Genomic DNA, 13,636 nt, shown 5'->3' on the forward strand with positions numbered 1-13,636 from the left:
TCATATACATATAATATTAATCATATATAATATTTCATGTGGTAAGAGCATTTATTAATAATCATAAAAATTTTCTTTTCACATTACTATGCTATCTACACCCCTACGCACAATTGTGAGATATATTCCCATTTTTAAACAACTTTATTAAGATAAAATTAACATATAATTCAACCCTTTTAGTATGTAAAATTCAATGTTTTAAAATACATTAACATAACTGTGCAATCATAACTGCTATCCCATTTTGGCATATTTGAATCTCACCAAAAAGAGACCCCATGCTCATTAACAGTCCGACCTTATTGCCTTCTACTACATCCCTCAACCATTCCCTGCGTCTATATATTTGCCAATTTTGGATCTTTCATATGAATGACATCATACCACATGTGGTCTTCTGTGACTGGCTCCTTCCCCTTAGTCTTTATCCATGTGTCATCTATGAGTACTTCTTTTTATTGCCAAATAATATTCCTTTGTATGGGTTTACACATTTGATTTCTACATTAGTGTTTGTTTTTATTAATCTATTCTTTCTCTTTTCATGCCTATGTGCTCCTCTCACTCAGAGTGTGTGAGATAAATGTTTGGAGAGGGTCTGACTCCCTTTTAGTGCTGTGTTTCAAAGGGTTATTTTCCTCAAGTCATCTTTCTCTAGGAGTAACACCATCACCTTGAAATAATTAACCTTGCATCTTCTTCCCTACCTAAGTCAGTTCACGCTCTGAAATTGCATTTTGTGCTTTCATTCACATAGTCATTTTAAAGAAATATAAATGAAAAGTTTCGAGTTTCTCAGGCTAGGTGGAAAAAAAGAATCAACTACAACATCAGCCAACCGTGAAACAACTGACATTTAGCTTCACATGTAAGGTAAACCTGAATGGCAGGAAAACCTTTCTACTCACAGGTATCTAAAGACTCGTCTGAATCATCAGGGCAGTCAGGGTCCCCATCACACAGCCAGCTCTGGGAGACACAAGTCACATGATCGTGGCAAAGAAATTCACCAGGATCACAGGACTGCTGATCTGAAAATGAAAATGTTTCAAAATAAAATATGACTGATCTGAACATGAACACAAGAGCAGTACAAAGATGAAATATGAGAAACCAATATATAAAAGGTACATGAATGTGATCCACATTTTCTATTCAGCTGCACAGCTAAGCCAATTATTTTCTTAATTTTAGCCACTCTGCTCAAGTCCACCTTATTGATAGAATTGGCTTTGATGTAGTCTCACACAGTCTGTTCTGGAAATTGTTATGAATTCTGTTTATGTTTATGACTAGCGGTTTTGTCATACTGGATAAGGCACATAGAATCCCACCAAGTGAGTTTATAGATGTTGACATTTTGAACACAGACATTTTTATTCCTTCTTTGCTCAAAAAAAAAAAACCACACAAAAAAACAACACAGTAAAACCCTGTAATAAACGATAGCTAGTGTACCTAAACCTAAACTCTGCGTGTTTAGTTCTTAACTTTCCATACCAATGCCATAGCTTCATGTCTCTACACTAATTAGATGCTCAATCTCATAATATTTTCTTGTCCATTTTGCTAAAACTTCCCAGGTGACAGCTTTGGCTGCTGAACAGCAAAAGTTATAGTACACTTCCACAAAGTTTTGCTGTAACTAAGATTTCTACACTTGGTTGCATCCAAAATGCCCATTATTTTCCCTTTATGTTTTAGAATATTTAGGGCCTTCTTCATATCCTAGCAAACTCATCAGATGTTGTTTCTTTACAATATACTTACTTATACTTACTTATACACTATAAATCAATTCAATAAAAATATTTCATTTTTATATTTTAACTGAAAATAAACATTTCTTATAATAAATGACCTTCAAATGTAATGGAGTGCTGACAACACCTTAGTCCTTTGATGCCACTTATACTTTTGTTATGTATAGACAGGGATGATTCAATTATTTTTAAAATCCATAAATAAATAGGCATTTCAATATATATCAAATGAAATTTATAAGTGATATGAACACATTGAACCATAACTTAATTGGCACTTTTACCTCAGAAATTACAAAGGAATGATGATCTTCCATGCAATGGTTTGATAAAATATGGTATACCTTTCCTTTCTCTTCCTCAATGTCTTTCCTCCCATCACAATATAATTTTCAATAAATATACATGTCAAACCCACATCTTTAATCTATAGACATTGGTATAAACTATAGATATTTCCTGAAAATTAATATTATCTTATCCTATTATATTTTCAACACACTTACCATCAATGCCACAATCCATACCACTGCTATCATATTGCTATTTTTTACATAAAACAGTTAAGTTCTTGATTATATTCTGTATTTGGCCCTAGACTCAATGCTAAACAATCAAAGATTCTTTGCCTTCAAGGATCCAGCAGACTACCATGCCAACAGATCCAGGAATAAAAAAAAAAGTACTTTGTATACAAAAAGTTGCCAATTAAGTGATATAAAAAAATAGCTGCTAAAAGGAGAGACCACAAAGTAGAAAGAGATAGAGATGAATCAAAAAGTAGTTTGGGGATGTAAGCATAACTTTAAAGATGGGAAGGCTATGAATAAATGAAGAGTAAATACAGGACACGCCTGACAAGGATGTGAAAAAAAAATTGCTACGACAGTAGCTATTAACTGTATTTGAGACAAATAAAAGCTTTCTACTAAAATTAAGATGACATTCAGGTTATATAACCTGGGTTTTCTCCACCCAACATCATGTCACATGTGTAAGTGTGTTCCAATGCTAAGGAACGGCAACTTAAATGTTGCTTAAAAAGTCCCATCATTTCTACAGTTCATGACAGGATAAAACTCAAATTATTTTGCTTATAAAGAGATGCTATAATTTATCAGCAAACAAGGACAAGTTCTGATAGCATAGAAAAATTTAGTAATAATTATACCCAGACAAAATGTATAAACCAAGTCTGTCCCCAAAAAAATCAGAATACATTTTCAATGTACCTATAGCTACTGTGCATTTGATGTATGATCTCAAATGCCAAGTTTTCTCTTCCTTCATTCCACCCAAACTATAACAAATTGCTATGAGGAGAGGGGAAAAGAGATAGTACCTTACTAAACGCCATTGCATAGTGCCTGACTCAGTGAATAATCAATAACTACTGTCTGGAAGTAAAAAGAAATAAAAAGAACCATAAAGAACAATTTATCATGTTGGAAAATAGCACCACAAAAACAGAGGTCAGGGTCAGTAATGAAGGACCTTGATTACTGGAGAAAGCATTTTGTAGATCATTTGAAGCCGTGAAAAAGTATTTAAGGAGGGATATTTATGATAAAATATGGTACAAATTCATGTGTAGGCTATTGTAATTGCCTAGAGACAAGTTCAAGATGACTGAGCTAAAGTAGTAGGAACTAAAATGAACATTCTGCTCCACATAGTGTAAGAGTTAAAACTGGTGAATAAAATGGTTGAAAAGCTTAAAGAGGACTCAGAGTGAATAGCCTCAGAAACTGATTGGATAGTATCTCAAAACCAAGGTAGGACATAGAGAAAAACAGTGTTTGTGCATGTGCGTTTAAATGTACAGTCATGTGGGCATAAAATAATAATAGTAGAGATAATAGGGGAAATAATTTATTTATTTATAGTGCTTTTTAGCTAAAAAAAAAATGCCACCTCCGATATCTTAATTTGTACATTTATTTCCTTTTTTTGGCAATTATTATTGAGCTTCTACTACTAGGCCCTGCAGATACAATGGTGGGGAAAACACAAAGGAGAAGCTCTTGGCATCATGGGGCACATTACAGTGGGGAACAAAAACAATCAGGAAATAATTTATTTATAGTGCTTTTTAGCTAAAAAAAAAATGCCACCTCCGATATCTTAATTTGTACATTTATTTCCTTTTTTTGGCAATTATTATTGAGCTTCTACTACTAGGCCCTGCAGATACAATGGTGGGGAAAACACAAAGGAGAAGCTCTTGGCATCATGGGGCACATTACAGTGGGGAACAAAAACAATCTAAGTGAGTTAATTGTATAGAATATTAGGAATAAGCCCTACGGAGAACAGTAAAACAAGACGGGGATTAAGTGTTGGAGACCAGAAGGATGGGGTAAATTTCAAATAAGTTAGAGAATCTGTCAGTGAGAAGGTGACATTTGAATAAAGGCTTATGGAGGTGAGAGTGACATCCATTTGAATAAAAGGTCATGTGCTAAGCACTTGAAGCAAGAGAGAGCTCAGCAAAGTAAGGAAAACTGAGGAGGGCAGAGTGCTGGGGAAAAATGACAGGATGAAAAACTGAAGTCAGGGATTCGGGGAAGATGGGGTTGAGGGTGGCACATGAAGGTTTTGATTTTTGCTAGAAGCCAAGATGGGAAACCATTGGAAGGTTCTGAGTAGAGAGACACAATCTAACTCACTTTTTGTTAAAGGCTCACTCTGTCTATTGCATTGAGAATAGAGTACAATGAAGTGGGAAGATCACCGAGGCTGTTATTGCAGTAACAGGTGAGAGAGATGGTTGCGTGGGCAAGTGCGTTGGTGAAATGAAGTTTCACGACAGTATTTGATGAGGAAACTGAAGTCAAATACCTTGCTCACCATTTCATTACATGTCAAAATCTTGAACTCAGGTTTTGACCTCAAATGTATTACTTGCCAACGGTTTTTGTAATATCCTGAGTATGCTGTACTTGGGAGACATTCAAGTATAAATATGCAGCCTGGCCAGTGTGGCTCAGTGGTTGAGTGTCAGCCTATGAACAAGGAGGTCATAGTCTGATTCTCGGTCAGGGCATATGCCTGGGTTGTGGGCTGGTCCCCATTGTAGGGTGTGCAGGAGGCAGCCGATCAATGATTCCCTGTCATCACTGGTGTTTGTATCTCTCTCTTCCTCTCCCTTCTTCTCCAAAATCAATAAAAATATTTTTTTTAAAAAAGAATAAATATGCATTAGACAGTGATATATTTAAGCCTGAAATTCAGGGGAAGCATCAGAAGTGGAAACACAGAACAGAACTGAAACTGTAAGAAGACAGTGAAAACATGGGAATAGGTATAGCTGAAATTAAAGTGGGGACTTAGTGTGTGTGTGTGGGAGAGAGAGAGAGAGAGAGAGAGAGAGAGAGAGAGAGAGAGAGAGGCATAGGTCAAGCAAGGAGACAGAGAAGACAAAGTTTAGCCAGAAATAGGAAAGGAGAAGGGAAAGGGGAAAGGAGATTCATTAAAAATATGTGGAATTTCAATAACTGGATTGAGGAAGGGGATCACTGGTGACAAAATTCAAGTATGATGAGTTCTGAAAAGATGGCCTAGACTTGCAGGCTGAGGTAAAGGTCCCACTGAAGAAAGAGAGAGACTGGAGCTCAGGAAGGATATGAAAGCAAAGCCCTTTCCCAAGGAAAACTCATGGGACTGCAATGAGAACCTAAACAATACTGGGAGCAAAAAAGAAAGGATAAAAAAAAAGATAAATTATTAGCTGGTAGGAAATAAAATTAAGGTGTTCTTACATGGTTTTGTTTTCTCAAAGAACTGTACAGAAAGACTTTCAGAATTTGAGGGAGTAAAATTGGAAAAAGTGGTAAAGATTTAGAATGACTGCTATGGGGAACTGGAATGGAATCAACTGGAAATTTGGTGAAGGATTTCTCTCTAAGGCTAAAGAGGATCCAGCTAAGATTGAAAAGTATATATTTGACAGTTGAGTGTTGTGTTCATTTTATTTTGTATTAAAATCAAATTGTTCACCTACATTAGGCTATGGATACAGAATAATCCTCTGGGAAAATCCAAGAAGAAAGTCCCTTTGGAAAATACACAATTACCCATCCTCTTTAGGTATTCTTATGTATCCATCACTAATCCATCATGATTCAAAACTTTTTTCCCCCCAGAAGTAAGATAGACCTATAGGGATTTGCCTTCTGAGTCTATATTATCAGTTTGCAAAGCAAGTTCCAACTTTTAAAGACAATTTACATTGTTGCATTTTGGGGAAAAATTTTTATTATTCCTCTGAGAAACAGCCATTAAGAATAGCTTCCTGCCCTAACCGGTTTGGCTCAGTAGATAGAGAGTTGACCTACGGACTGGGGGGTACCAGGTTCGATTCTGGTCAAGGGCATGTACCTTGTATGCGGGCACATCCCCAGTAGGGGGTGTGCAGGAGGCAGCTGATTGATGTTTCTCTCTCATTGATGTTTCTAACTCTATCCCTCTCCCTTCATCTCTGTAAAAAATCAATAAAATATATTTTTTTTAAAAGAATAGCTTCCTACAACCCACCTAATTATTTTCAACCCAGATATTCCATTTCCCGTCAGTTTTTAAAAGCACTGATTATAGGATTCAAATGAATAGATGTTCAGTATTTCAAGGTGATTATTTTAAAATATATTCACTGGATTGAGTTCCTGGAATCAGAAGCTCAATATGTTGTGTGTGGGGGTATTTTTCATTCATCCTATTTTATGCTTCATGCTACACTTCTGAGATAGCCACACTAATCTTATTTTAAATGTCTTCCTATTGTGTGAAACATGTTATACACCGTAATTAAAACAAGAAGCTTACAAGAAAGTGCAGCCAGCTTCACTTACATCCCTAAGGAAGAAGATCAAAGCTAGTACCATGTATATCTCTTAATAATAGACTTTTACAACCGAAAGACATGAAAAGATTAAGACAATCATAGCCTATAGAGTTTACTGAGTTTAGATTCATCCTGGCACAAGAAAAGCTTAATATGATAGCCCTGCTGCACCTATAGGAAACATCTAATTACTTCTTTTAATAAAATTTGTAATACTATTTTCGGAAGTAGGAAGAAGTAGTCTTTGCTAAAAGACTTAAATACATGGGTTGCCACAGAAGAGCTCACTTATCTTTTCCGTTGTAATATCGTGATGAATTGTTAATTTTGATCTTTAATATAAAGAACTGTAAAAATCAAACACTAAAACTAGTATCTGTCAATAAGGGCCTATTGAATAACTATGCAGCCTACAGCTCCTTGAGCATTTTACCATAATTAATTTATAATAATGCTATGCCATTTCCCTTAGAAGCTGACATTTTATGTCCTATTTAAATACTAATGAGAGTGTTAGTTTATCAACAAATTGCCTACTAATGCATAACAGGACACTACAGGGACAGTTAAAGGAAATATAAATAATGAACTCTGGTAGCTAATTACAAATTAAAGGCAAAGGAGGGGTATAGTCCCCATTTAATATCTGAATCCATGAGGAGTGTGATATTGATCCTAGCTAAGTTAAATAGGTCAACTTTTGCACATGGTAAGTATTGAGGAAATGCTGTAGAAGGGTTTCAGAACTTAGTTAACATCAACAATAGCTATTTAATATATCTATATCTCATTTAACTCAAACATAGGATGGCTAATTAAAATATACCATTTATAACTGCTAAGAGAGAAATATGGTTATATTCTCTTTCTTCTTATATGTAAACAGGCAATCAGTCATTACCAGGAGAACAGAATTCTTATAGAGATCTACAGAATATATTGCTAATGTATCTTCAAATTTTGATAAAGCTCCTATAAGTTAAAGGAATGATGTTAGTTATCAAGCATCAAGAATTACCTTATTTTTTTCTTTATATTCACTTATTTCAAAAAACGTACAAATGTAGATGAAGAATAAATTCCTCAGAATTCTATTTAATTTTTTTTCATAATATGGTTAAAGACATTTTGTTCCGATGCTTTCTTTTGCTACCTTTTCACCACTCAGCATACATTTTTAGTTCTCCATACTGTTCTATTCACTTTCCTAAATATATCATTTCCATGTCTTTACTGTTCATTCCTTTGCTTAGAATGCCCTTTCCTATATAACACAAGTCTAGTCCTTTTCTCATTTTTAATGACATTTCAGTTCCTTTAATCAAAACTTCCACAATCAACTTTTTCTTCCTCCATCACTGGTTCCATCACCTTCTACTCAAATCACCACAAAGCTCACATTTTAGTTTACTGTGTATTATAGCTCCTGGATGAAGAGCTCCAGAAGGCCAGAGAGCCTTCCTAGCTTTCGTATTTTCTCCTGAAAAGGTGATTTCAATGAAAAAAAATTTATGTAAATAATTATATATTCTTTTTAGAAAGAGGGAGAGGAAAGAAAAACCTGAGTGTGTTCTGCATTTTTATCAGAATAATAAATAGCTTTATTTAGTTAATCACCAAAATAAAACTAAGTTCTCCCATGGTTAAATAAAATACCCTGAGTAGTAAAGATTATACCATATAAAATTACAGCCTCCATGAACACTAAAAATCAGACTTGAGAGAGATTGTGTTATCCTCCAGAGTCTCTTAACTACACTGAAAATTACACTTTTACAGTAGCTGGTTGTACAATGGTAACTTAGCTGGATATGTTAATGATAGGTGTTTTTTTTTTTAGAGATAATTTCTTTAAGAATATCATCACTTTAAGTGTAAGATAAAATGAAACTCACCATTTAAGTCCATGTTTAATAGCAATACAAAAACATATTTGAATTATTCACATTTTGGGAGGCTGGTATGGGAGAAGTTAGGTAAAATGTGGTCAAACCTGCCAGTTTCAGTGTACCAAGGAATCTATCTCCTTCATAAAATGCATGGTGTATTAAAAATAAACTTTATTATATAAAAAGGATCATAATTTGTGGTATCATTTATTTATGCTAAATTCAGCCTTTATTAAAAATCCACCCAGGCTTAAATTAAAGGGGCAATTAGTAATGAAGAGTAACCATGCTTCAATGGTAACATGATTTTTAATTAATAATTCCCATTGTCTTGCTGAATCATTATTGATGACTTAATCAAACTATAGACATATGTGCTCACATAAAATATGTATACATGTTCTTGTACTTTAAAATTAGTATACAGCTCTGCCTAGTGCTCTGTTATCACTGAAGCTAAGACTGATTAAGGGAGACCATTCAAATGTTTGAATAAGAGTCCTGTAGTGCACTAAATAAGGGCAACCCCCAAATGACCACATGCTAATGCCAAGAACCTGAGAATATATACACAGTACAAGGGACTGGGCAGATGTGATTAAGTTAAGAAGCTTGAGGCTAGGACAGTAGCCTGGAATACTCAAGTGAGCCCAATGCAATTACAAGGGTTCTTATAAGAGAAAAGTCGAGAGGAGAGAAGACATGGACACAGAAGCAGAACTGGTGCAATTTGCAGATGCCAGGAGCCAACAGACAAGGAATGTGGGCAGCATCTCAAAGCTGGAAAAGTCAAGAAAATGAATTCTCACATAGAACCTCCAAAATAACTCAGTCTTGTAGATACTCGTTAGGCTTCTGACCTCCAGAACTTTAAGTTAATAAATGTGTTGCTTTAAGGCACTAAGTTACAACAGCAGCAGAAAACTAATACCAGGCCCCCATCTCACAAACACATATCACTTTTGTAAGTCTGATTAAATGAGCAGGAAACAAGCAAGCTGCCAACTATTTTACACTAATTTAAAGGCTTTTTTCTCCTAAATCAGTTCCTGTTAGTTTCAACACTGTCTACTCATATAAAACGCCTTTTATTTCTCCTTGATGTCAAATGACAGTCAAAATACATCTGCATAGTACTGAAGCCAGCGGTAATGCCTAGAAGCACGTAATAGGGTTTTATAGAAACACACCATAAATGTTCAGATAAATGACATCCTTCAATGGGAAATACATGAATTGAGAAGTGAGTGTGTATATTCTTATGAGATGAGAAAATGCAAAACTATATATCTTTCTATTATGGAAAAATTATAGTTAATTATATATTTTTCTGCTTTCTGTTGGCTACCAAATTTGCTATCATCCCATGCCTTATTAGGCACCAAATGTCTTTACTGCTGCAAATGGCAGTTCGTACTCACAAAAACATCTTATATAAACTAAGACAAAATTGAAAATTTAAAGAAGTACATTATCCCCAGGAAGAAACTTTGCTCATTTATCATTTCTATCATAATGAACAAATGAAAAAGTGTCACTGTAAACATTTCAAATCCAATCTGACATTTAATTTTCAAGAAGAACGTTTTTTTCCTTGATCATTTAAACATTCATAGGCTCCTTGTTTCATTAGGGCAGTGATATGGAAAATCATAAGGCACTCCGCAGAAACCTGTTTGAAACTAAGAAATAAGTTAAACCACCAGGATAAAAAACCCTGTCCTTTATTTAGCAAGAAACAAAATATATATATATATTTTTTTCAGTTGAATGACACTGGTACGTTCAATATAGTTGCCTTGAGTTATATTATCATTACACAAATTCTTTTCAGTTCTGTGTTCTTTTCTGAAATTGCAGTAGGAATCCTATATTTTCCTTTTACCTGCCCTTTCTCAAAAGCCCACTGAAACGACTATGCAGAGTTATTTCATATACTACATTGCTAAGAAAGAGGAAAATTTTGACAGTTTGCCTTCTTAAATTTAAAAGAAAGAGCCTAGATTATTGACATTTCTTTGCAAGTTCTATTCTCTAAATCCTATGTGATCCTCATCCCACTCCCAGGGGGTATCAAAATTCACATCTTTTTTCTCATGTCTAGGCTTAGTGAGATATGAAGCAGATGGTTAGGCTTTGGCTGTTTCGGGGATGCTGCAAGATCTCCTCCCATTCTTTATGCTGTGTTTTAACCATTAATGGTTCTTCAAAGACTATAATTTTACATATCTCATGTTCCTACTTTGAGTTTAAAATATATTTTTAATCATTTTTTTCCTATTTTAAAATACTTTAAAAATAATCATTTAGTTAATACAGTGGGGCCTTGACTTATGAGTTTAATTTGTTCCGAGACCGAGCTCGTTAAGGAGCTCGTTAACTCAAATTACTCTGTCAACTCAATGCAAAAAATCAGCCGAAAGACAGCTGGTATCTCAAAAAACTTGTTAGTCGGGACACCAGTGAGTCAAGGCCCCACTATACTCATTTATTGTGAACCAAGATAGGCACCGAGAATATAATGAGATAACAGGATTTCTACATACATGTTGCTGAGGGGTAGGAAAACATAAAAATACAATCATGTGAAGCAGGTGCTACTGTGGGTGTATCTGGAGTGTTGAAAGAGCACTGAGAATAGAGCAGCTGGTGCTGCAGACAGACAGCTTAAGTTGGGGGTCAAGATAGGGACAGGGGATACAGAAAACAGTTACCTATCCAACAGGTATCTTTACCTCTTTTGGAAAATCCCACTTCCCACTATAGAGGCAGGGAAAGCCACGTGCTTGCTTTCCCAGTCTGTCTTGCAGCTAGGACATGGACCCCAATGCTGACGAATGACAAAGGAGGTATGGAGACTGCTAGGACTCCCTCAGGAAAGGTTTTCTTTTAACAACAACAAAGGAGACTTGATAGGAGGAGCAAGATCTCCTGCATTGCTAAGGTTATGAGCAGTTGAAGCCTGGAGCAGTCACAGACATTTTAAGAGCATGAGGTCAAATAAGCCTGAGGAGGAAGGCCAACACAGTGAGGATGGCAAAGTGGACAGATGCCCAGCACCTCACTGGATGATACTGTGGGTTACTCAGAGGTGACCCTGACCCACAGCCCACTACTCCAGTGGTTCTCAACCTTCTGACCCTTTAATACAGTTCCTCATGTTGTGACCCAACCATAAAATTATTTTCGTTGCTACTGCATACCTGTAACGTTGCTGTTATGAATCATAATGCAAATATCTGATATGCAGGATGGTCTTAGGCGACCCCTGTGAAAGGGTTGTTCGACCGCCAAAGGGGTCGCGACCCACAGGTTGAGAACCACTGCACTAATCTCTAGACACTGTGTTACTTTATGTGATAAATATCCTTTTTACTTAGCCATGGTATGTTGAGTAATATCACTACCAATCATAAGTAACTGATACAGGTATCAGGGAAGCTTCCCAGAAAATGTGTTTTTAAAATCATTTTAATAAAAGAACACAAGATTGCCAAGCTGACTAGTAGGGGATGGCAAGTGAAACAAAAGGAAGATGACAGAGGGAAACCATGCATACAAATGGAACACCAAGTTATTCAGGTAGCTGAAGTTTAGTTTATGTTTCAAAGATTGCCTAGTATATAGCTTTAACATTCACATTGTTAGCCTTGAATACTGTCCATATTTTAATATGCTCTGCATAACCATTCAGTAAGACTTCTAACTCTTCATTAAGTTACTAGGTTTTTGAAAATACATTTTTGGTGGGAGATAATAAAATGATACCACAAATTGTAGTAGGTATTGAATGTTCACTATATGTCACATGCTAAATTAAACAATTTGTGTATTGCATTTCATACTAATAAAAATATGTTACTTGTATCTTACAAATCAGATCCTTTAGAAAGTAAAATGACTTTCTTAATATCATCCCACTAGAAAGTGGCAAGATCACAAATACTCATCTGACTGGCACAAAGTCTGCTTCACATAACCACTAATTGAATTTTTCTCAAATTGGGAATTACTGGCATTTTGAAGAGCAATGATTTTTGCATCAATAGTATATTTAGCACCACTGACCTATAGGTATTAAATGCCAGAAGTACCTTTAAATCATTATAGCCCAAACCATCTCACAAATATATGTGTGTGTACTACAGGTACTGTACGAAAGAAACCTACTGTGAACTCATATAAACTATTAGTATTCACTCTACTTTAAACTGCTGATATTTTGTGCCCATCTTATTCTTCCAAACTAGGTCTCAATGCTTCTCAAGCCTTTCCCACCTTCCGGCTGATCCCTAACATTCCATGATTTACTCACAGATATATAAAGATAGCAGCTATCCCTGGAAGAACTGGGGCTTTGCTTATCATGTATTTACAACCTTGTGAGTAAACGTAAAAGGAAATCATTTATGGGCATGTGGCAATCATGAGGGTATACCCCAGATGAAAAGATTGAATGAAGAACGGAGGTTGGAAGCACCACAGGCACACACCTTTCATGATATTGTCAAGAATTTTCTTCCTTAATATTCTCCATAATCAAAGGCATGGAGTACATGAACTTTCTAGCTCCTTTTATTTTATATCCATGGTCAAACAAGTGTTTAAAATGTATGAAAATACACTAGGGAGGGAAAGAAGGATGGTGAGATAGAACTTTTCATAGAGTGGCTTCCCTTTTGTAGGCAGATGTCTAACCTCCAAACTCTCATGAGAAGAGGATCTCCATTAGTTAACATCATAGAGGACAAAGGTCTGACAAGGTGGGCTTGTGTTATTTGTGAAACATGACTAGGGGGAGGGAAAATGGCGGAGGTATAAAGGGACGTGTCCTGTGCCTTCTCCTGGAGCAGATAAGGGTGAGCAGCTGAAACAGGTAACATACAGCCTGAATAGGCAGAGGATTTTCAGCTGAGAGACTGTCTGCAGCTAGGAAAGACTGAGGACCCCCAGGAAAAAAAAAAGGACAGTTGGAGACTGCGGCTGAAACCTCTCTTGGTGCGCCAGCGCAGCAGCGGAGACCGCGCCATTTTGGGCGATTGTTGCCTGCATCCAGAGACCAGCTACTAACCTGGAAACAAGGGATCTCAAGCAGCGTGACTGCGTGAACTCAGACAAGCACTGCTTCTTCTCACGGA

At 36.0% G+C, this 13,636-nt stretch overlaps 1 protein-coding gene across 1 annotated transcript in view; it reads right to left on the minus strand.

Moving 5' to 3' along the window:
- Positions 1-13,636, minus strand: part of LOC107183908 (low-density lipoprotein receptor-related protein 1B-like) — a 631,238-nt gene that overhangs the window by 300,125 nt on the left and 317,477 nt on the right. The window contains exon 2 of the mRNA XM_015567147.1: positions 912-1,034. Coding sequence (XP_015422633.1) covers positions 912-1,034 — 123 coding nt within the window. The remainder of the gene's footprint in view (positions 1-911; positions 1,035-13,636) is intronic.

Source organism: Myotis davidii, unplaced genomic scaffold (assembly GCF_000327345.1).
Source record: "Myotis davidii unplaced genomic scaffold, ASM32734v1 scaffold560, whole genome shotgun sequence".
Taxonomy (NCBI): domain Eukaryota; kingdom Metazoa; phylum Chordata; class Mammalia; order Chiroptera; family Vespertilionidae; genus Myotis; species Myotis davidii.